General features: G+C 34.4%; 2 protein-coding genes across 2 annotated transcripts; one reads left to right on the forward strand and one right to left on the reverse strand.

Moving 5' to 3' along the window:
* The first annotated feature begins 910 nt into the window (after window positions 1-910).
* Window positions 911-17,179, forward strand: LOC122637978 (trypsin-1-like). The gene is made up of 5 exons (XM_043830548.1): window positions 911-1,025; window positions 5,988-6,171; window positions 12,555-12,859; window positions 14,143-14,294; window positions 16,796-17,179. The coding sequence occupies exons 1-5, from the start codon at window positions 971-973 to the stop codon at window positions 16,964-16,966; spliced, it is 867 nt and encodes a 288-aa protein (XP_043686483.1). The 5' UTR covers window positions 911-970; the 3' UTR covers window positions 16,967-17,179.
* A 177-nt stretch (window positions 17,180-17,356) lies between these two features.
* On the reverse strand, window positions 17,357-19,325 carry LOC122637979 (30S ribosomal protein S11, chloroplastic). The gene is made up of 5 exons (XM_043830549.1): window positions 19,062-19,325; window positions 18,798-18,925; window positions 18,619-18,719; window positions 18,459-18,524; window positions 17,357-18,292 (listed from the first exon to the last, which is right to left on the reverse strand). Exons 1-5 carry the CDS (start codon window positions 19,289-19,291, stop codon window positions 18,185-18,187), a joined length of 633 nt encoding a protein of 210 aa, XP_043686484.1. The 5' UTR covers window positions 19,292-19,325; the 3' UTR covers window positions 17,357-18,184.
* Window positions 19,326-21,446: the final 2,121 nt, after the last annotated feature.

Genomic DNA, 21,446 nt, shown 5'->3' on the forward strand with positions numbered 1-21,446 from the left:
GTTCCTTTTTCCTTCACTTTTCTCAGAGAGCCTCTCAAACAAGGATTGCTCTCCCTCTTTCTTTTTCTCTCTCTTTCTCTCTCTTTCTTCTTTCTTTCTCTTTGCTCTTGACATCACAATTTATTTTCTAACAAGCCGTTATTCCTTGATTAACGTTAACTTGACGAACGAACTAATTAAATCGCAGCGTATTTATTTATCTTATAGGACGTAATCTTCGTTTCTATCGATAATAATATGCGTGAAAGAATCAAAGAAGTATATATATGAGGACAAATGTGTGTGTGTGTGTGTGTGTGAGAGAGAGAGAGAGGGAGAGAGAAAGAGAAGAAGTATAAAAAAAAAGAAATTGAAAAATGTTGTAACGAAATTAGCTTCGTAAGGTGCCGAATACGCGTCCGAACTAGATCAGACCACGCGCGGAATTTCAATTTAGCCGAATTCGCGTAGTTTATCCTCCAAAAAAAGATACCAAGTTCAGTAGACCAAGATATATACGAAAAGTTGTTTCATTTAAGTTACCCGAGTAAGGTAAACGATCTAACGAGCTTCGCATCGCAACGTTGCACACAATTATCACGCGCGCGTATAAAGGAAAACAAGCACCTCGAGAAATAGAGAAGAACCACCCTCTCGAGTGCTCTCATTGAGCCCTTCATATTTTTTATTGCATGCAATCTTATCGATTCCTGAAAAATACATACTTACATGTTTTTACGTTCAACGAGAAATGGGAACGATACGCTCAATTTTAGCAAACATACTTACATACTTATATTTCTTAGCGAATTATCTTGCATTTTTTAATAGATGTAAAGAAATTAGTATTATTTGAAATAGGTATTAAAAAAAAATTTTTTTTCATATCATATGCATACGAGATCATACGTAACGATTATACTTTTGTGGTGTCAATGTCACCTATACACTTTTAATACGAGGAAGCAAGGATTTCGGCAAACAATGAGTCATGTTACGAAGTAAAGATAATTCCGCTCTTCATGGACACGAGTGCATGGCGGAAGGTAGGTGCGACTAAAATAGGAAAGAATGATTTGGCAACCTTGACAGAAGTCGAAAGTCATAGAAGACCTCGTGAGAGCATCGACTTTGCTCGCTTTTGTCAATGACCTTTTCAATGTCTCTATTCGTTGACGGACACATTGCGAAAAAGGTTTTTAACCTCTGACGCAAGCTTTTCTATTTGTTTTCTATTCGGTAATCTATTCATTCTCTCTCTCTCTCTCTCTTTGTTTTTTTTAATATTAACATATCGTTTGTTTAAGTTTTTCTTAAACGCATACTCGTATACACATTTCAACGATATCATTTTTATCGCTGTCTCGTGATATTTATAAAGTGCAATTAAATCCGTTAATTCATTCGTCTTTTTTTCTCTCTCAGATTTTGTTCGTCAAAACCTTGACTTATGCTTAACAAATAAAAAGATGAAACGTTCAAATATAAAGTTTAATACTTTAATTCTCACTAATGAGAAAGAATATGCATAAGTTGTAAAATAGAAAACACATATCGTTCGTTCGCAAGCTCCTATTTTCGTTTCAAGTGATTACTGAGATTATTATTTTCGAGTAACACACCAGCATTCTTTAATCTTTAATTTTATAAGGGCGTTTCCATACTCGCTTAATGAATGTTTTAAAAATGCATGTCTATTAATTTATTAAGTGAAATATTAATAATGAAAAGATTACTTATTGAATATGCAAATTATTCGTATGAAACTAAAGAATTTTATTTAACGATGTGATCTTCCTTCGTTAGAAATTCATTCTGCTCCCTCTGTCTATCCCTTTCCCTCTCATATTCCCTTTGAAGAAATAAAATATCATTTGGAAAAAAAAGAGAATATCCAATCGACTCTCAGATCGATTTTCATCGCGGATTCTACCGATGACAAAGCTCTTATAAACGGCTGCCCTAGTAATCCGTAACTCTTTTCACCGACATGTCTGTAGGATAAATTTTCAAATACAAAGATGACAAAGAAAAACGAAGAAAAAAAGGGACGGAGAGAAAGAGAAAGAGAGAGAGAGAGAGAGAGAGAGAGAGAGAGAGAGAGAGAAGAAAGAGTATCTGAGAAGAATGAAAAGTGTTCGATATCTTTGTAATATATCAAACGAGTGGAGGGTGACGAAAACTCTTCCTCTCCTGCATAGAAAAGAGAAAAAGAAAAAGAGAGAGAGAGAGAGAGAAAGAGAGAGAGAGAGAGAAAGAGAAGAAGAGAATGAAGAGAGGTAGAGAATAGTGTAAGCTATAGCACCAGCATATTATCATGACCATGTTGAACCTGCTTCTGACATATCTATTACGCATTACCAAATAGAGACGACTTCAAATTCTATGCGTCGCTTCCCTTCGTGGCCCTTTCGCTTCCGTAAAGGATAGATAGAGAGAGAGGAAGAGAAATATACATATACACATATAGAGAATATATATATATATATACATGAACATATATATATATATATATATATATATATATAGAGAGAGAGAGAGAGAGAGAGAGAGAAAGAGAGGAGAGAGAAGAGAAAGAGAAGGGATGGATGAAGGGAGCGGAGATCGAGAAGAGGAGAAAGGACGAGGAGGATCGAGCTGGAGCAGACGTAGAGGTCCAATTAATCAGCCGGGGCGTGAAACGAGAAGGGCCGAAGGTTAGAGGAGGAGGATGAAGAGAAAGGGAGGAGGAGGATCGGAGGAGGTACTGTCGCAGGGATTGCGCTGACAGATCCGTCGTATTTATCCCTATCTGTTCGGAGCATTAAATTCGTGCGACGCCAGTGGCCGTGCCGGCATAGCTCCAAGAGAGAGAGGCAGAGAGAGAGAGAGAGAGAGAGAGAGAGAGATTCTCTCGAGCCGGTTAACATTCCTGTACGCGTCGATTCAGCTTTCAATTAAACGCGAACGATCGAGGTAGGTACGCAGCTCTTGAATCTAACGGCGAGTGATACTACGAGCTTTTTCGAGGACCGCTTCGAAACGTTTCGTTTCGAGTTCTTGTCTTTCCCATATCTCTCTCCCTCTCTTTTTTCTCTCTCCTCCTATCTTTTTCTGTTTCTCTTTTTCTGTGTTTCTACATATATTGTCTTGTGAACTTATAGACTCTTTCAATCCAAAAACCGAAAGACGGTCAACTAATGAAAACTAACTTTTACTCATGAATTAATTCGTACGTAATTGATGTTTCTTTTAGAAAAATTTGTATTGGATCATTGCAAAAAAGATTGGAAAGCTTATAACGACCTAAAAGCCAGTGGATCGTAAAAGTTTAATGGATTAGTTTTCGGAAGATTAAGCGAAAATTACAAAACCGTAGTATTTATCGGAAAGCAAAAAACGATGCTCATACTTTTGTATGTACGGTTAAGCAAAAATTGTATAGTTAGCAAAATATCTTGGATAGATATCGTATAGTTAACAAATGTACAGTTAGCAAAATTTCTTGGATAGATAATTACAACGCAAATACGACATTGTTGTGAATTTTCAAAGATACGTACTTTTAGATCGCACGTTAACAATTGATTTTGTTCGATTAATAGATAACCAGACTATGTACGCACGTAACTATCTACCTACGTATGTACGTACATACGTAGTACATATTATTGGGGGAAAAACTGGCTTTGGAAAAAAGGCTTTCATGGTTGTTATCGAGTTCAATCACGTTTCGCACACGTTTTTCAAAACAGAAGCCGATTAACGCGAAGGATTGAATGAACGAATGCATGAAAATTGAGCGTCGACTGAAAAAGGAAAGAAAAAATAAAAACAGCTTTATGAATTTTTATTCGCACTCGATAACCACGCATGTTTGATAATAACTGTCGAATGAACAGGATATTATAGTTGTGTGAACATAGAGATCGAAAAGAAAAAGAATTTCTGAAAATTTTTTAATTTATTCGACTGCCTATCTAGCGCATATCAATTCTCTCCCTCTCTCTCTCTCTCTCTCTCTTCTTCCTTTTAGTATTTAGGATAAAGGTACGATACGAGTGGAATAGCACACGATCGAAAATGGAATTCGTCAGGCAATCGATCGGTCGATTATTACATTCGTAGTCGCAAGGATATACACACGCCACCGGAGATTTATCTAATGCACTGGGAATTACCTGTTGATTCTGTGCACGAGAACATTTTCTTTCTTTTCTTTTATCTATTTTTCGATGCAAACACGTCAACCTAATTCATTTTGCGCGGACTCGATCGAGAAGTACATTTTATAAGACCGACATTTCCATCTACATTTCAATGCTCTTCGAAATCCCTTTCTTACTATTCTCTCAATTAACATAAAAAAAATAAAACGCATGTGTGAGAAGAAAAAGAGAGAGAAAGAAAGAGAGAGAGAGAGAACGAAAAAGATGGACGGGAATTAACGTTAAAAGAAATTAAAGCTTTGTTCGTAATTATTTAATATCGTTCACCTAGGCACTGTCTGTTATCTCGGAGACTGAACGTACCGTAATAACCGGTGTTCGTTCGTTCCATCGTTCGTTCGTTCGTTCATTCGTTCTTTCGTTCGTTCGTTCGTTCGTTCCGACGTAAGATGGATTCCAGAAAAGAAAAAGAAGCCGAGAGATTACCAGGGTAGAGTCCATATCCGCAAGGAAAAGTTTTGCAATCAATCAGAATTACCGTATCCGTTATCCGTAAGGTAAGGTCAGTAAATGCAGTGCACGGAAAAGTTGGAACGTAATTTATTTTTTCTCTTTCTTCTTCCTTTCGCTCTCTTTCTCTCTCGGTCTCTGTCTCTATCTCTGTCTCTGTTTCTCTTCCTCTTCCTCTTTCTCTCTCTCTCTCTCTCTCTCTCTCTCTCTCTCTCTCGCGTGTACTATGCTCTGTAATATCGAACGTAATGTCATCCCTTTATCTATCCTCACCGGAATCGCAGCAGGAAGTAGCTAACCGATCGCGGACACGTTCCGGACATTAATCGTCGAATTGCAAGGAGGCGTCGAACGATCGATGCTCGTCGAGTTTCGTGCGACAGATTAATATCGATGTGAAAAATCGAAGGACCTTATATACTTTCAAACGATCCTAGCTCTGATCCGATTTGTTTAAAAGTATTCGATAAAATTCTTTCTTTCCTTTACGCTTATCGACAATTTTCACGATCGTAAATCCGTATTAGATTATTTTCTTTTCTTCTTTCTTTTCTTTTCTTTTTTTTTTTTTTTTCTTTTTTTTCATCATTTTTCTTATTATCCTGTTCGTTATCCATTTTAGATAAACGAGACAAGCTAAAGCAACGAACCGAAGAAGTAATTACAAAAACCCGACTAAGATATTAGTTTGTTTTAACAATGTACAATTGAATTTTCTCAGATAGAAAAAAAGTATTACTCGTGAGAGTAAGGAATGGAAGATACCGTAGAAAGTCTAACTAACTTTTTATTCTATTTTGGAGGTAGAGGGAAAGAGATAGAAAGAGAGAGAGAGAGAGAGAGAGAGAGAGAGAGAGAGAGAGAGAGAGATAGCTGAAACTAATGATGCGAACGCTAATTAGCTGGTACGGAAATAATATCTCGCCGATGTTAGAGTAAACGTAGCTTAGAACGAAGGCATTAAAAAGTTTCGTATTAACGCGACGGCTGAGATGTTATTTAACTCCTCTGAATTTTCGGTTTACGCGTTGTTCCGTGCTAGGGGGACACGCTTGAATTCATTTCGTAAACGAGTTCATTAAAAAAGTCTAATTAGAATATTTTCACTTTATTCTTTGTCATTCGCTAAAAATAAAACAAAAATTAATATTCTTAAATTGCGTATGAAACGTTAATAAAAAGCAGAAATTATTTATTACTATGTTTTTATTTAAATAAACAGATAAAGATCGTCAATATCGAAAATAAATGTAAATTTGGCATCATAACGAAACTCGAGCTCATCGAAACGAGGTCAACCTTAATTAATTGTTATCGAGTATTAACGAGGAAATTTGTATTTAATAATAGTGGCAGATGTCCCGTGCGGTCGTGGGGAAAGCGGAACTCGGACGGCCAGAATCGTTGGAGGTCAAAACGCGATACCACGAGAGTTTCCTTGGTTGGTTAGCATCACGAGAAAAGGTGGCCACTTTTGCGGTGGTACTATACTCAATTCAAGATTCATTCTCACCGCCGCTCATTGTTTGTGCTCGTGAGTAAACATTTTTTTAATTTTTCTTTTAAATGCATGCTTGTTCGATATTCAAAATTACTTGGTTATACGCATCATCTTTTTTTTTTTTTTAATAGAAATTTAATATTAATATCAGATCATTTTTGAAAGCTGTTAACATTACAAAAGATAAAACAGCTCTTTCCATAAAGAACATCGTATAATTTAAGAACGAGATCGTAACCGATATCTATGATTCTTTTCGAAGCTATATAAGCCATCAAAGAGAAGGTTCTTTTTATTTCTTCTTCTTAAATCTTCCTCAACTTCGAATCTACGTATAAAATATAGATATATTAAGGCGAGGAAAGCGTCAGTCGAGTTTTCAAATAACGGATGCAAAATAATAACGGCGAATATATTCAAAAATATTCATAGACGAGCGATCCATTCCCTTTATGGAAGGATGCCCATTTTTCTTTTCGCGAATCTGATGAATACGCCTGATCGCTCAACGATATCGCCTACCTACGCGTTGTTTTATAGAGAGAGAAAGAGAGAGAGAGAGAGAGAGAGAGAGAGAGAGAGAGAGAGAGAGGCAAAATGATAAAAAAAAACGAAAAAAGGAACAAAACTCCCTCGTTTACATATATATCGGCATTGTAACCACTAGTTGTCAATGATAAAATTAGTAACAAAAAAAGAGAGATTTTTGAATACAGGGGGTGGGACTAATCGAACTTTAAAACTCGGACTCGTGCCAATTTGACGGCTGCGGAAAGCCGATATCGAAGATTAGCCATGGCTTACTCGTTGGAAAAAGATACACTATCGTTGTCCAAATTCTTTTTCGGCAAAGTCATTTTTTTTCGTATATTAAAAACCGTTTGTTGTCCACGTTTACTCATTGCTCGATGGTCATTTCGTGAAAAAGAGGGAAACAAAACATAAAAAAGATAAATGTTTCTGATTTTGTCAAATTTACAGATGCGTATTTTTTAACCGCAATTTTAGTCTGCGATGAATTTACAAAAAAAAAAAATTAATGAAAAAAATAATAGTACATCCTCATTTTTCTCAATTCCTGAGGTTCCTCGAGTGTAAATACAAAGAATATAATTGTATTGTATAATGCAGATTCAGCCTCTCTCAAACTCACATACTCACACATACATTCATTTATCATAGTTCAACGTATGCAAACGACTTTCATCCATAACGAAAAAATTTTGTTATAAAATTACGTTTCTCTCGCGTTATTCGCAATAAAATGTAACGAAAACGAATCTAATGTATTTTGCTCGGTGACATGCCATCGGTGTGCACTATAAACAGAGAGGGTGATCTCGTGCGAGCAATTACAAAATATAAATTGCGTACACGGTGAACGCTAAAAACAGGAGCGTTTAATTTATCTTGTTGTACGTTTTATAGCTAAAACGATACCTCTATATTCATCCCTTTGACAATGTATACTATTTTATATCCTAATTTCGATTAAGTTTCGTTTTTAATCGGCTTTTTACACGTCATTATTTAAAAAAAAAAAAAATTACAATGAGTTTTAAACGATCGAAATATTATAGAAAAATTATTTTCTTTCAACGATATTTTTATAACACGAGGTATCCTAAAGTACATACATTGAACGTCGAATCTAATTTCAAAAATTGATGTAGGTCAGAGATATCCTCGCATATCAGTTATAGAAAATACATCTGTGATGTGCCAAGCTAAATTCTAAGAATTTATATAGGCCAACGATATCTTTGATACATATTTATGTAAATACATATCGACATACATATTTATTGATTTATCCAAAATTCATTCAAATTCTAAGAATCTATATAGGTCAGTGATCTTTTTAAAATATATGAAACCTATTAAAAAAAAAAACTATCTGTCATTGAATCAAATTTATGTAGGTCAGCAATACCCTTATATAATATCAAGATTGGTTTATATTGAAAAAGTACTTGTTTTTATTCACCATCTCGCAGAATCGAGTTCTCAGAATGAAAGTAGATAAACATTCACTGTATGTGGTCTCGATAAAATTCATAACTTTTTATTTATTTCGAAGAGGTCAATTTGTCTAGTTTCTTTAAACATTTACTTTTATTAAAGATATATACGAGACTCTATAAGAATATTTGATAATTAAAATATTATTTTGTTTTTAAGACTGCGGATCATAATCGTTGAGTTTTCCGTTCCGAATGGAAAAGCAAAAACGTAAAATGTATTGGCAATTCCCACTTTGGAGCAAGTAATTACAATTCATTCGCTTTCTCGATTGTTAGGATTTTTTATATATTTGAATAGTAAGATGACTTCGTCTGTTGCACTTTTCATTATATCGGGAGATATATCTACCGATACGTATACATATAAAGAATAATCTTTTATCGATCTGAAATACTTTGCTGAAGTCGGGCTATATGCATAACTGTGAATTCAAACGTATGCGCGACGGGTTGTATATTCGGAGAGATTCGAACTGTTAGTTATCGTGTATCCTTCCCGGTCATTGGTCCGAGAACAAAGGGAAAATAGGAAGGAAGAGGATGGAGGGACAACGGATACAACGGGAATGAGAATTCGAGCTCTTGCAGAGAGGGTTGGTGAATGCGCGAGCGCAGAAGCGAGAACGCATTCACTGTTGCGAGCCATGATTGCGTGTAGATTACAGACCATTCGGTAATTGCTAGCAGCCATGCACAAAACGCACCGGCGAGATATCACAAAGAGGTATGGAGCGAACGAGAATTAAGGTGAACGCGAGTAAGTTATTCGCATTGTTGTTTCTCAATCGCGGCGCGAACGAATCAACACCCTATTCAAAAAAATTCGTCGATTTATCTTGTACGATGGTATGAGAATAACTTTGTAAATTTTTCCAAGAAGAAAAAAGTAATCAAATATATTTTTACATTTATACTATTCTGATATATATATATATATATATATATATATATATATATATATTTATATTTATATTTATATATGGGATGTGTGAATCTAGATGTCCAATTAATCAAATTTATGACTTTGCTTTTAACTGAACTTCATTTTTGTTAGAACAAACACTCGCAGTCTTTAAAAAAAAATTAAATAAATATTGAAATTGAATATCTCTTATCAATATCGCCCGAAGTAATCGAAGCGTTAAACATTCGACCAATATCAACATTTATGCAAAAATATAAATCAAACTCGCTACTATTGATCTGAATTTCGTATAAATAGATGGATTCATTACGACCGTTCGCCATTTTTGATCCAGTAAACGATTATTTATTTTTTGTATCTCGATCGACTGTAGTCTTTTAGAATAATAGAATAATCGAAAGGGTGTTCATTCAATAAATACAATATAAGCGTTAAAAAACACACATTGATAGTAAAAATGAACGGTAATTTAATATACCGTGTTAGAAACAAGTCTTAAATGTCGATTAAAAAAGGGTAATCACATCATTTGACTAACAAATCGAAAAAACCATCTCCGAGTTGACATAATTAATTTAATGTTCAGTTTTATGTATATATCGAAAAAAATACCGAGATTGAAAACGAAAGGAAGAAAGAGAGAGAGAGAGAGAGAGAAAGAGAATGATGAATAGAAAAGAAAAAATGTGATAAGAAAAAAAAAGAAAAGGAACAAAAGAGAGCTCGTACCAACGTAAATATTTTAATCAAGTGGGCACGACATCGATGAAGGGAAAGGGCCATGGATCTGGCGAAAGGTAAACCATATAATCCGTGGTTCACGGAACAATAGCAGCAGAGAAACAGCCGGCAGAATAGGAAGGGTCCATTAAGACAGCTTTGCGAGATACAACGACGACGAGGAAGAAGACGAGAAAGGAAAACGAGTCCTGGAGAAGAGCTTAGAAAGCTTCGTCTTGAAAGAGAATATATATACATAGAGATAGAGAGAAAGTGAGTTTCTAGAATGGGCGTCCGTGCGTTTAAGGAGATAGTGTCGTAATTTTGTTAATTATTCGGAGGTAGGGTAAACCGATTAATTAAGTGAAGCCACTGTAGCGACTCTCAGTGGGAGAAGCCGAGACGAAGATGCGTTGCTCGCAACATCGTCGTCGTCGTCGTCGTCGTCGTCGTCGTCGTCGTCGTCCTACGCCTGAAATCCCGCTTAAATAATTGCCAACGTCCAAGGGAAGATTTTTCTTACGACACAAAGACTAGTTTTTTTCCTTTCTCAATCTTTCCCTCTTTCTCTCTTGATTACGTTCCTTTTTAAGACACGGAGAAAGTCCTTTCGCAATCAAGAACAAACGACTCAGTTAACTTTCATGATAATTAACAGACCACGTGTCTGACCGATATGTCACATATCGACATTGATTGCTTTAGTTACCAGCAACATTGATACACTATGTGTACACACATACGTATACATATCCCACTCTTTGCATTTCACGTAACTAATACGTTAGAACATGTACGTAAATGTATAGTATACAAACATCGTCAATTAATAGCCTTCTCACATAGTGACTTGAGCGCATTCTCCGATAGAAGCACAGAACGTATCTACGAGTCGATCGACCGAGATATTGGGTGTGTGCGTTCGAACCGCGATAATCGACCACAATTGGGAGAAACTGTTCGTGTATAACTAACACATATCTCTGATCTACGTTAAAACGAACGTATACATTTTTCGACGAGGATGGTACTTCTAATATTTTTCTACAAGATCTCATGAAAATAAATTCTCTTTGTTATAACATCGATATTAATATTATTACGTGAATTTTTCTTCTTACATTACGATCGATTGGAAAGGAGTAGTAGTAGTTAAAGAAGAATAAAAAAAATAAAAAAAAAAAAGGAGAAAAGAAAAGAAGAGAAAGCGTAATTAGGTCAAGAAGGAAATAAGTAACCACCAGCGAGCGGCGAAGTCGCATTATCTTTATAATGGATTATACCGGATTATTAATTTCGTAGCCGTTCCACCGCTTAATCTTTTCCACTTCAATTCCTTTTACGTCCCACTCTAAAGCCCACTCCGATCTCTCTCCAATTTTTTTAATGGAGTATCTTCCATTGAATAAATTGGAAAGAAAATTGAATAAACTTATAGTGAGGGTGATGGTAGAGTAGAGGGGAGGGTTTGACTTCCGCTCGAAAGCGCGACGAAAAATTGTAATAAAGGCTCGGCATGCTTGGCATAGAAGAAAATGAAAAAGAGGAAGTGAATAAGAAGGATAAGAATAGCTGAGATGGAATAGAATCGTTTCTCGTAAATTCGCGTAATAACGTTCCTTGCCCGAAGGAAAGTTTTGCGATCGCGGTAGACTCGTCTAAATTTGTTTCAAATAGCAACTAAAATCATCCGAAGAGAGAAAGAGAGAGAAAGATGAAGGTGTACACTTTGAATGAGTATCGCTAATATTCGAGATGAAATTACGAAAGCACGCGCGAACGCGCGCATTGCTCTCTCTGTCTCTCTCTCTCTCTCTCTCTCTCTCTCTCTCTCTCTCTCTCTCTATTTCTCTCTTTCTCTCTTTGCGTCCACCGTCCATAGTTAAGCTTCGTTAAGCTCAAAAACGACGCTGAAAACGACGACGAACGACGTTCCTGGTGGATGGAAGGGGATTAATTAAAATACGAGTATCGTGACGAGTTTCCGTACGGTTGCTCGATCCTTTTCCTCTCTCGTCTTTCTCTCTCTCTCTCTCTCTCTCTCTCTCTCTCTCTCTCTCTCTCTCTTTCTCTTCCTATCTTTCTATCTCACTTCTACTTTTAACTCGACAGGAAAAAGATTTGTGGTATATAGTGAAGAGAAAAAGTTCTGAGTTGCAGAAAAGTGATTATCCGTGTAATCTATACATATACGATACGTGTACATTACTTTCCACATGCATGATATGAAGTATTGTAGAAGGTACATATAAAGTGAAATTAAAAAGAGTATTGTACGTGTATTTTAAATGAATAGAGTGTACGGAAGAATTGTAATTAACTTACGTACAATTTCTGTGTGTGTGTGTGTGTGTGTGTACGCACTCGCGTGTATGTGTGTATGCGTGTAAAATTCCATGAGTGATGGCCTACTTTTTTCAAAGCTTCAGTATATCGTAAATTTAATCGGTATTCACAAAAAAATATATTTGTAAAAATAGATACTTGAAACGTTAAAATATCAAAATAAAACTAGAAAATAATCGTAGATCTTTGTGAAAAAAAAGAGAGAGAGAGAGAGAAAATCACCAGGAGAAATTATTCTATATATAAACGTTTGTAATAAAATGAAATGGTCACTGTATAAATGTGAAATATAAGAAACAAAGAAAGAGAAGAAGAATTGAAATAAATAAAGTATGAGATACAAACAAGGAGAAGAACTTGAGAGAAATGAACAGTTGGATCAAATGCAATTCGATTTTCAGGGGTACATCGACAATTCCGATACGTCAATTACGTGTGACCCTCGGCGAGTATGACTTGAAAGGCCCGGAAACGCCAGCGGCGAGAGAGGAAAGTGTCATTAACGCGATGGTGCATCCCGGTCACAGGTGTGGCCGATACGTCGACGACATCGCCCTGTTAGAATTGTCGAGGCCGATTACCTGGTCGGAAAGCGTGAAACCCGCCTGTTTGCCAGCGGCATCAGGAAAGCCAGGATACAGAGCTTTTGGTGGTGAGAATGCAGTGGCCGCTGGTTGGGGCTGGCTCGGTGAAGACAGATCTAGATGTGAGTTACTCGTCATATCAAAAAATTATTCCATTTATAATTTTTTATTTGTATATTTATCATATATTATAATATATGATTTTTAAGTGTAAATCATTTTTCCGATTATGAGTTAGTTCAAAAATTGAATTAACTTAAAGAACTGGCTTGAATTTTCATTAGTGAAGTATAGAAGATGAAATATTAGCATACGATAAAAAGATTTCTCCTAAATATATCTTTGCAAGATATTCTTCTTTATTATTGAGAAAAAAGTGAATATTTAAATATATTGGCGAACGATGTCGTTTTAGAAAAGAGGAGAACGACGTGAATCGATTTTATTTGACGAAAATTTTAATAAAACGAATAGCGCATTAGGTCGAAGTCACGAGTGGAATGCTTCGCTCGTTTAAAAGCTCTTTGATAGGGTAAGGATAGAAGGTCGTGAGTCGAGGAAGTTACGAGAAAGTAAGTGAGATAAAGAGAGAGAGAGAGAGAGAGAGAGAGAGAGAGAGAGAGAAATGGAAGAGATGGAAGAGAAGGAAGTAGAAACGGTAATGACGACGCGTCCACGGCACGAGGAAGATATCAAAATGTACTTTAGAGTTTTGTCTGCAGTGGAAGCAAGTACCTTCCTAAATTCTGCGTTCGAGTTACATCTTACGAAGTTCTTGCTTACTTATCGGAGTCAAAGGAACTCGGAACACGTTTGCGAACGTTCCGAGGTAACTTTACTCGAAGAAAGACAGAGAGACAGAGAGAGAGAGAGAGAGAGAGAGAGAGAGAGAGAGAGAGAGAGAGAGTGAGAGGAAGCAAGAGATTGAGAGAAAGAGAAAGATAGAGTCTGTTCCACTATATTCACAGTATTCTCAAGGAGATACGGAAATGTCAATACTCTTGAAAGGTAGTCGGACGTTGCAACAATCGGTATACTTAACGAAACGTATAGGTAACGTAGCATATAGATATATTCACAGGCATGTAATCTTGATTCGTAACGAGAGGAAATCCTTGAGCGATAGAAATAGGATAATGATTTCTCTAGTTAAAATTATAGAGCTATATATATGTATATTCGTCTTGATGTTAAATTTCACGCGTCACGAAATTTCTGTTTCAATTTATTCATACTATTCAAGCGGAAACTTTAGAAAGACTGAAAATTGCAAAGATAAGAAAGGTGAAAATAATTTTAACGCGTCGAATAAAGTTCTCGTATATATCTACTGCATAAGTACTTAGATATATTCTCGTTGAACAAGTCAAGCTACATGTCGGAACGTTACGTTGTTATCTTGCAGACAAAAGAGCGGACGTGATGCAGAAAGTAAGCGTTCGAGTGGTAGAGAACAGCATTTGCCGAGAATGGTACGCCAGTCAAGGAAAGTCCACACGCGTGGAATCGCAACAAATGTGTGCTGGTCATGAGGAAGGTGGTCGAGACACTTGTTGGGTAAGTAGTTGTTTCACCTCTGCAATTCACTTATCACTGTACGTACAGAAAAAGAAAAGAAACAAAAGCTAACTGCCATGTTCGAAATTTGATTTCATTTCAAGAAATACGTATTTTTGTAAAGACAAGATACAAGGAAAAACTAAAGTTATCGCGAAAGGAAAGAAAAGAAGAGATAATCGATTAATAATAATTTTCGAGTAATGAATCATTCGCCTGACTTTCCAAACACAATTAATCCTGCTTGCTCGTTAAGAATAATTTCCGAACTTTCCTAATATCTAATGTATCGTCGAAGAAAAGAGTAGTTCGGCAAAATTCGATAAATATAAGAGAGGAGATTCTCGTACGTGCGCGATTAGCAGAGAATTCAGAACAATTCGCACGAACGAATGAGAAGAGCCGCGTCCGATAATTGCTTAGCCGCAAAGCGGAGAGTCCCGGAAGGACGACGACATGTGTGCGGTACTGGTAACACGTCGACAAACGTATTGACGAAACGATGCACTTTGGCACGACTTTATCATTATTTCTTTCCTATTTTGTACGGATAAGAATAAAAATATAATACTCATTTAGACGTTTCGCTCTTCCGTCACGAAATTGTCTTCTCGAAATTTTCTTCTCGTGCTTCTAATGTTGCGATATCATTGATCAATAGAAAAGAGGTAACGAACAAAACAAAAATAAAGAAATAGAAAAAAGAGGAGAAAAGGATGAAGGAGAAAATATAGAAAAAAAGAAAAAAAAAACAAGGAAGAACATTAGCGTTATCATTGGCGAGAATTTATTTCCCGCAATTTAACGTCGTTGGGTGAGTCGTCGAGCGTACGTAATTCGCGGTAGGAATAATCGTTCGTAATATGAATACGAGTTAATTTACGTGAAACTTTCGCGCTTACGAGTTAACGCGATCGTTTGTATCACTCGGTAAACATTTAGAGTATCTTTCCTTTCTGTTTGCCTCTCTCTATCTCCTTTTGTTTCTTCATTCCAAGAGAGTAGAATAATAACTTATAATTAGGTTCACACCAGAGATACGCTATATCAAAGTTCGTTCTTGAAATAGAATACTCAAAGGATGTCTACGTACCTTTGAAGGATCTTTCCTTTCCAAAGAATAATGAATTCTTTCGAATTTTTCACTAAGCAACCTGTAATATTGACGTGCCATGTTACACACGGATATATAGATATAAAGATACATATATACACATAATCGTTGCAACACTTAATCAAAAAGCTTTCGACCCAATCGGAGACACGCGGGGAACCGCTTTGCAATTAACGCCGATGGCTTTTGCGGTCTCGCAACATTGCAAAATTATTTCGATAGAAACGCGTGTCTGGTGATCATCGATTCACCGTGGAAAAAAACCATAAATACTCGTCAACTTTATATGACAATAGTCAAGGGGAAAAAATCGCAAAAGGAAAATACACGAACATGTAGCACGAAAATATTTTCTCTTATTTTGTTTTTCTTTTTTTTCCCCCTTGCTAAACGCCTCGCTTCAGAAATTGGCTGATTCATTTTGCTTTCCCACGCTCTCGTTATCCATGAACGTACAGCACGGTATTTTTATCCAAAATGAGAACGTGACCCATTTACGATAAATCGACTCGATCTAGTATATGAACTTTTCAAGTTTCAATTGATACTAAACGATTTTTTTTCCAAAGAATATTGAAATTCTATATTCGTGACGCGTGTCTCATCGTATTTGTTCGAGATCGACCAAGATTGACGATAAAACGATTATCTCTGATGTCCAATCTCAAACAAAAAAAAAGAATTTTGAAAAAGATATTAGAATAACGATACGTATGTAAACATGTACATTATATTCGTTCGAATAAAAAATAAAGAAACATAGTGGGCTAACATATAATAAAATTCGATCGATACTTTGTCCATTTTTCTTTTTATACTTTTTTCTTTCACTCGTGTTTATACGTATTTGTAATGAATGTCTTAAATGTAAATTCATTCTTCATGGGAATAAATAAAAAAAGATTCAGAAAATAATCGAATTGAAATTGTAAAAGTAGAAACAATAATAGCGCTATATGCGCGAGCATTTTTACTTGATACAATGTTTTTCTTTTGATCCTATCATCTCTTTAATAAAAGAAAAAGACAAAGTACACGAATTGAATCACGGAGCTTTGATTCGACATCAAAGGAAAGTAAAAGCCAGATATCTGTATAGTATTATATTTTCTTGTCCGTATAAAAGCTTTGTTTTCTATCTATATTTATAGAAAAGGAGAGAGAAAGAGAGAGAGAGAGAGAGAGAAAGTGAAAGAATGAGAGAGTAGAAAATAAAATTGATTGGACTGAATTTAGAATAAAGAAAAAGATATGACTATCTAGAAATACGTAGATATTAAACATAAATGAATTTATTCGTAAAAAATTGTTTTACAACAAGTAAAATCGATTTCTTTTCAAAACAAATATATGGAAGAAAGATTATACGAAACATATTTTCTTTCAGGCTGACAGTGGTGGTCCTCTTATGGTTGGAAATCATCCTGATGGTAGCATGATGGTCGTAGGTGTAGTTTCTTCTGGAGTAGGTTGTGCCAGACCTCGTCTTCCTGGTATTTACACGAGAGTCTCGGAATATGTAACATGGATCACACAACAAATCACGTTAAAACGATAATTCTGTATATGCAAGGAATCATCAACATTATCCATGAATTTTACCTTTTTTTCATCCTTCATGTATTGAAATCGATTAGATCATTGACGAATTTACTTGATATTTTTATCATTATTATTATTCAGATCTTTGAGTCAAGTAGATAATAATTGATCTTTGTACTTGTTCCTAACGATTCATAAGATACGAATGGATAATTTCATTAGCTGAAATTTCTCAATTACTCAATTAATACACACACACACACACACACACATACACACATATATCCTTATTACGAATACTAATTATAATGCATGAAATGCTTAGAATTATAGAATGTTTTGTTAAGAGTTATTTTGTCGAGCTCTAGTCAATAATTCAGTATGTTATAATGAGTATTGTAAATTATTCGAATATTGTAAATAGTATTAGACTATTATATAATTTATATTATATATTACAAAACAATGCCAAATATTTATACATCGTTAATAAAGACGGTTATTAAGCTGTAAATGAGAGGTTTACACACATCCCGCTTGTATATCTACCAATTCGGTTGACAGGACGTAGACGTCAATAAATCAACGCAATAAACACGCGTAGTAGATGAACATTAACTGTTGCGTATAACTTTCATTGAAAGTTTATAGTTAAGGACACAAACGCTTAATTACAGAATATAGGCTACAATATCCCAAGGGTACTTTAAGCTATCTAGGTCAAATTTCCCTATGGGACTTTACGCATTTCCAGTTTATAATAGGACTCTTGAGACCCGAATAATCGATTATTTGTAAATCCAATACAAAAAATAATATTTTTACGGTTATATATAAAACCGGAATTTCACGTCACGTCGGGTCGTGTGAAAACCGTTGTTCTTTTTTCAATTATCTCCAAATTAAAAGAGAATAAAAATTTAAAATTTTCTTTCTTCTATGCGCAACGTTGACAAATTATTTTTTCAACTTACTTAGTTTTTCTATATCGAACTGAAAACTTTAGAATTTTTATTTAATAAAAAACGTAATAAAGTATTCAGAATTATTCTCAGGCTTGAATTCAAAATGTTTCTATGAAAAGTACGTAACTCGAAAGTTATATTGCATTATGAAATTAGCAATTCCAATGATATAAATATGAAGTTCTAATTTTGAGTAAATATACATATAACTGTTGAATTATAATAATAAGATGACTTTTTAAAGACATTGTTCTATGTATAGGTTATAATTATACTCTCCTTGGCTTTCTTGGTCTTCTTGGGCACCATGAAACTTTTGTACTGTCTGTGATTGATATGATTTCTATTCCTCCTAACTGAAGACCTTTTAAAGCAGCCTAAAATATAAAATAATTTGTATAAATAGTCATCTATGATATTATTTAAATAGTTGTTTACTCATATTTTACTATTTATATTTTATTTTATTAACACTTTGCTATTTCATAGTAATCTACTATCAACATATCAGATTTGAAATATATTTTATCACAATATATTTACCATTCTACCAGGTCCTAATCCTTCTACGCGCACTCTGATTATTGGCGTACATTTACTTCGAATTGTCTAAAAAATAAATATTTTATAAATGTGTGAAAACGTGGAAACATTTATACGTGCTTTTGTCAAAAGATAGAACTGTGGTAAAATGCATATATACCTCGCTGAAGTTTAAAGCTGTTTGTTGTGCTGCGACATTAGTACCTTTCCTAGTATTTTTAAAACCTTCTATACCCGCAGAATGTATTGCTAATATCTTTCCTATAAGTATATGATAGCTATACGTAAATATACATATGTATAGAAATATTTTATTGGATTTGGAGATATTAAAATTACCTTTATAATCTGTCAAAGATAGAATAGTATTGTTACGAGTTGCTCTTATATTTATAATTGGTAATTCCTTATACGGTATACCTTTAAAAATCCAATTTGGTGTGTCTTCTTCTGGGAAGAGTTTTGTTCTGAAAAGTATACATATAAATCTTAAATTAATTATAATAAATATACAATGTATAAACTACGATATATATGACCGACTTTCTTATCATAGAAATAATATATTTTACAGAGAGTTTTATACATTTTAGTTATACTCACTGTTCTAAATTATGAATCGAACCTGTTACTTCTCCTTCAACCAAATCATATCTTTTATTACCAACTCTGACTTTCTCATTCATATTTCTTATCTCTTTTGTATTAAAAGAGGTTATGTGAAGATTTCTTAAATTTGTTACAATGGGATATTTTGGTTTTATCATATTATTAACTAGCAATTTTTGTGCTGTATATGATAATTTTCTTAATGGTAGAAGTGTATTCATCATTATAAACTTTGAAACTTATATTATTTACAACAATAAATCAACATATATGTTACGTATATGTCAATTATATATATATATATATGTATATATCATATATAGTGTGCATGTATATATATATAAGTGATAATGCGCATGCGTTTATTTGCGATACAATGTAAATTCTGCAAAAATTTCAAAATTTACAGTGGTAATGATCAAAGGTATACCCAAATTTATCAGACGTACATACAAAATAATAATTATAAAATAATACTTAATTTCCTATTAGAAAAATACATATTATAAAAATAAGAGTACAAAGAAAAAAATGAAGGACCAATCGAAATACAGAAGGTAAATCTTTCGTTGCATGGGAACTCTACTTAACATATCTTGCTTCGACAAATATAGTGCACGATTCTTAAAATTAATAGAACATTTTACGTTAACAAATGATATAAAGCTTGAGAAAGAACATGTTTTATTCTTTGTTTTAACTAAAATGACATACACGTTATTTAATTTCTCCTAGTATCTATTGCGTTCAGCGAACTCTAGCGGATGTTAAAACTATGATTCCTACATTATCGACGTTCTACAGAAATTCTTTCGATTTTGTCATTGATATACGTCGGGATAGACTTTGAAAACTTTCTATATTTATCGATAGAATTAATACCATCGTTTCATTGAATATACACGATGATAGATAAAAAAAGTCGTAGACTCTTGAGAATCATTGATAAATGTACGCAAATCGCTGAATAGATCACGATCATTGATCAATTCCAACGTAGAATCTATAAAAAATATTTCAAGCAATGGATTATTAAAATAATCTCTTTCAAAGATGAATTTATTTCATATCGCACGATTTATTCCATTTCATATTTCGAATATAACAGAAAACGATATATGTAACTTCAGTGAAAATCTTTTATCAGTCGCTAGCAGGAAAGGCTGCAGTTGTAAGTTTTCAGCGAAAAAGAAAAAAGAGAAAATAAAAAACAAAAAGAGGAAAGGAAAAAGAAACAAGAGAAAAAAAAGAAATGGTAAAAAAAAAGTGTAATGAAAAAGGGAGAATGGAGTATTCGTCACGCGTCATCGAGCTGTGCGACGAGTAAAGGCGAAAGCAAGTGCGACATTCGAGGCTCGTTCTCCGTCAATGTCAAGCTAGAGCAACGAGCAGATTCGTTTTCCACTTAACAAATTAACGACGTTGACTCGGTAGTTTGCGGAAAGCTTTCGGCTCGATATTCAGGGGAATAGATATTGCTTTGCGCAAGCTCGCCGTGCTGGCTCTTAACATTATTTCTTCGTTTATTCGTAGGTAAGATACGCATGATTTAATAACAAGAGACCCTCTCATTTACGTTGCTTATTATCAAGCTTTCTCCGAAACCATTACTGGATTACAAGTAGACCGAAAAGCTTTACGCGAGGAGCTTTACTCTCTCATAGAGAGAGAGAGAGAGAGAGAGAGAGAGAGAGAGAGAGAGAGAGAGAGAGAGAGAAAAGAAGTTTCGAAAATCACCTTTTTCAACGACGAAACCATTGCTTTCGTATTTTATTTTTTTTTTGTTCCCCTTTTCGAAGACTTGTAGCGCAGTAGAGATGAGATTCGCGTCGCTTTTTAATGAATCGCGTTCATATCCTCCTCTTCTTCTTCCACCTTCTTTTTCTCGTCCCTTCAATGAATATTTATTAGGAGATTTTAAATCCGTCTTAACTTTGCAATTTCAACACTTATCTATCGCACTTCGCAATATCGTATTTCCCGACGAAATAAATGTACAAAAAAGAAAAGGAAGAAGATGAAAGAGAAAGAATAGAAATTATTTCCTATCGATTGTTATCGCGTTTATCGTTTAAAGGATAGACAAATAATCGTTTGAAGATGCGTCTTTTCCATTCATGTCAAAGTGTTATCATATTGGAATTCTTATAATGGAATCGGAAGATGCTTTCTTTTTTTATTGACGATATATAATAATAATAATAATAATAATAATAGTAATAATAATAATAATAAAAATAATAAATATGATGATGATGAAGATGATGACGATAGAACAATAAATATAATAAATAAATAAAATAATAATGATAATGATAAAATAAATATAATGATAATAATAAAAGGGAAGAATTTTTACGTCTCGAGCGAAGTAAGTAT

Source organism: Vespula pensylvanica, chromosome 2, assembly GCF_014466175.1.
Source record: "Vespula pensylvanica isolate Volc-1 chromosome 2, ASM1446617v1, whole genome shotgun sequence".
Taxonomy (NCBI): Eukaryota; Metazoa; Arthropoda; class Insecta; order Hymenoptera; family Vespidae; genus Vespula; species Vespula pensylvanica.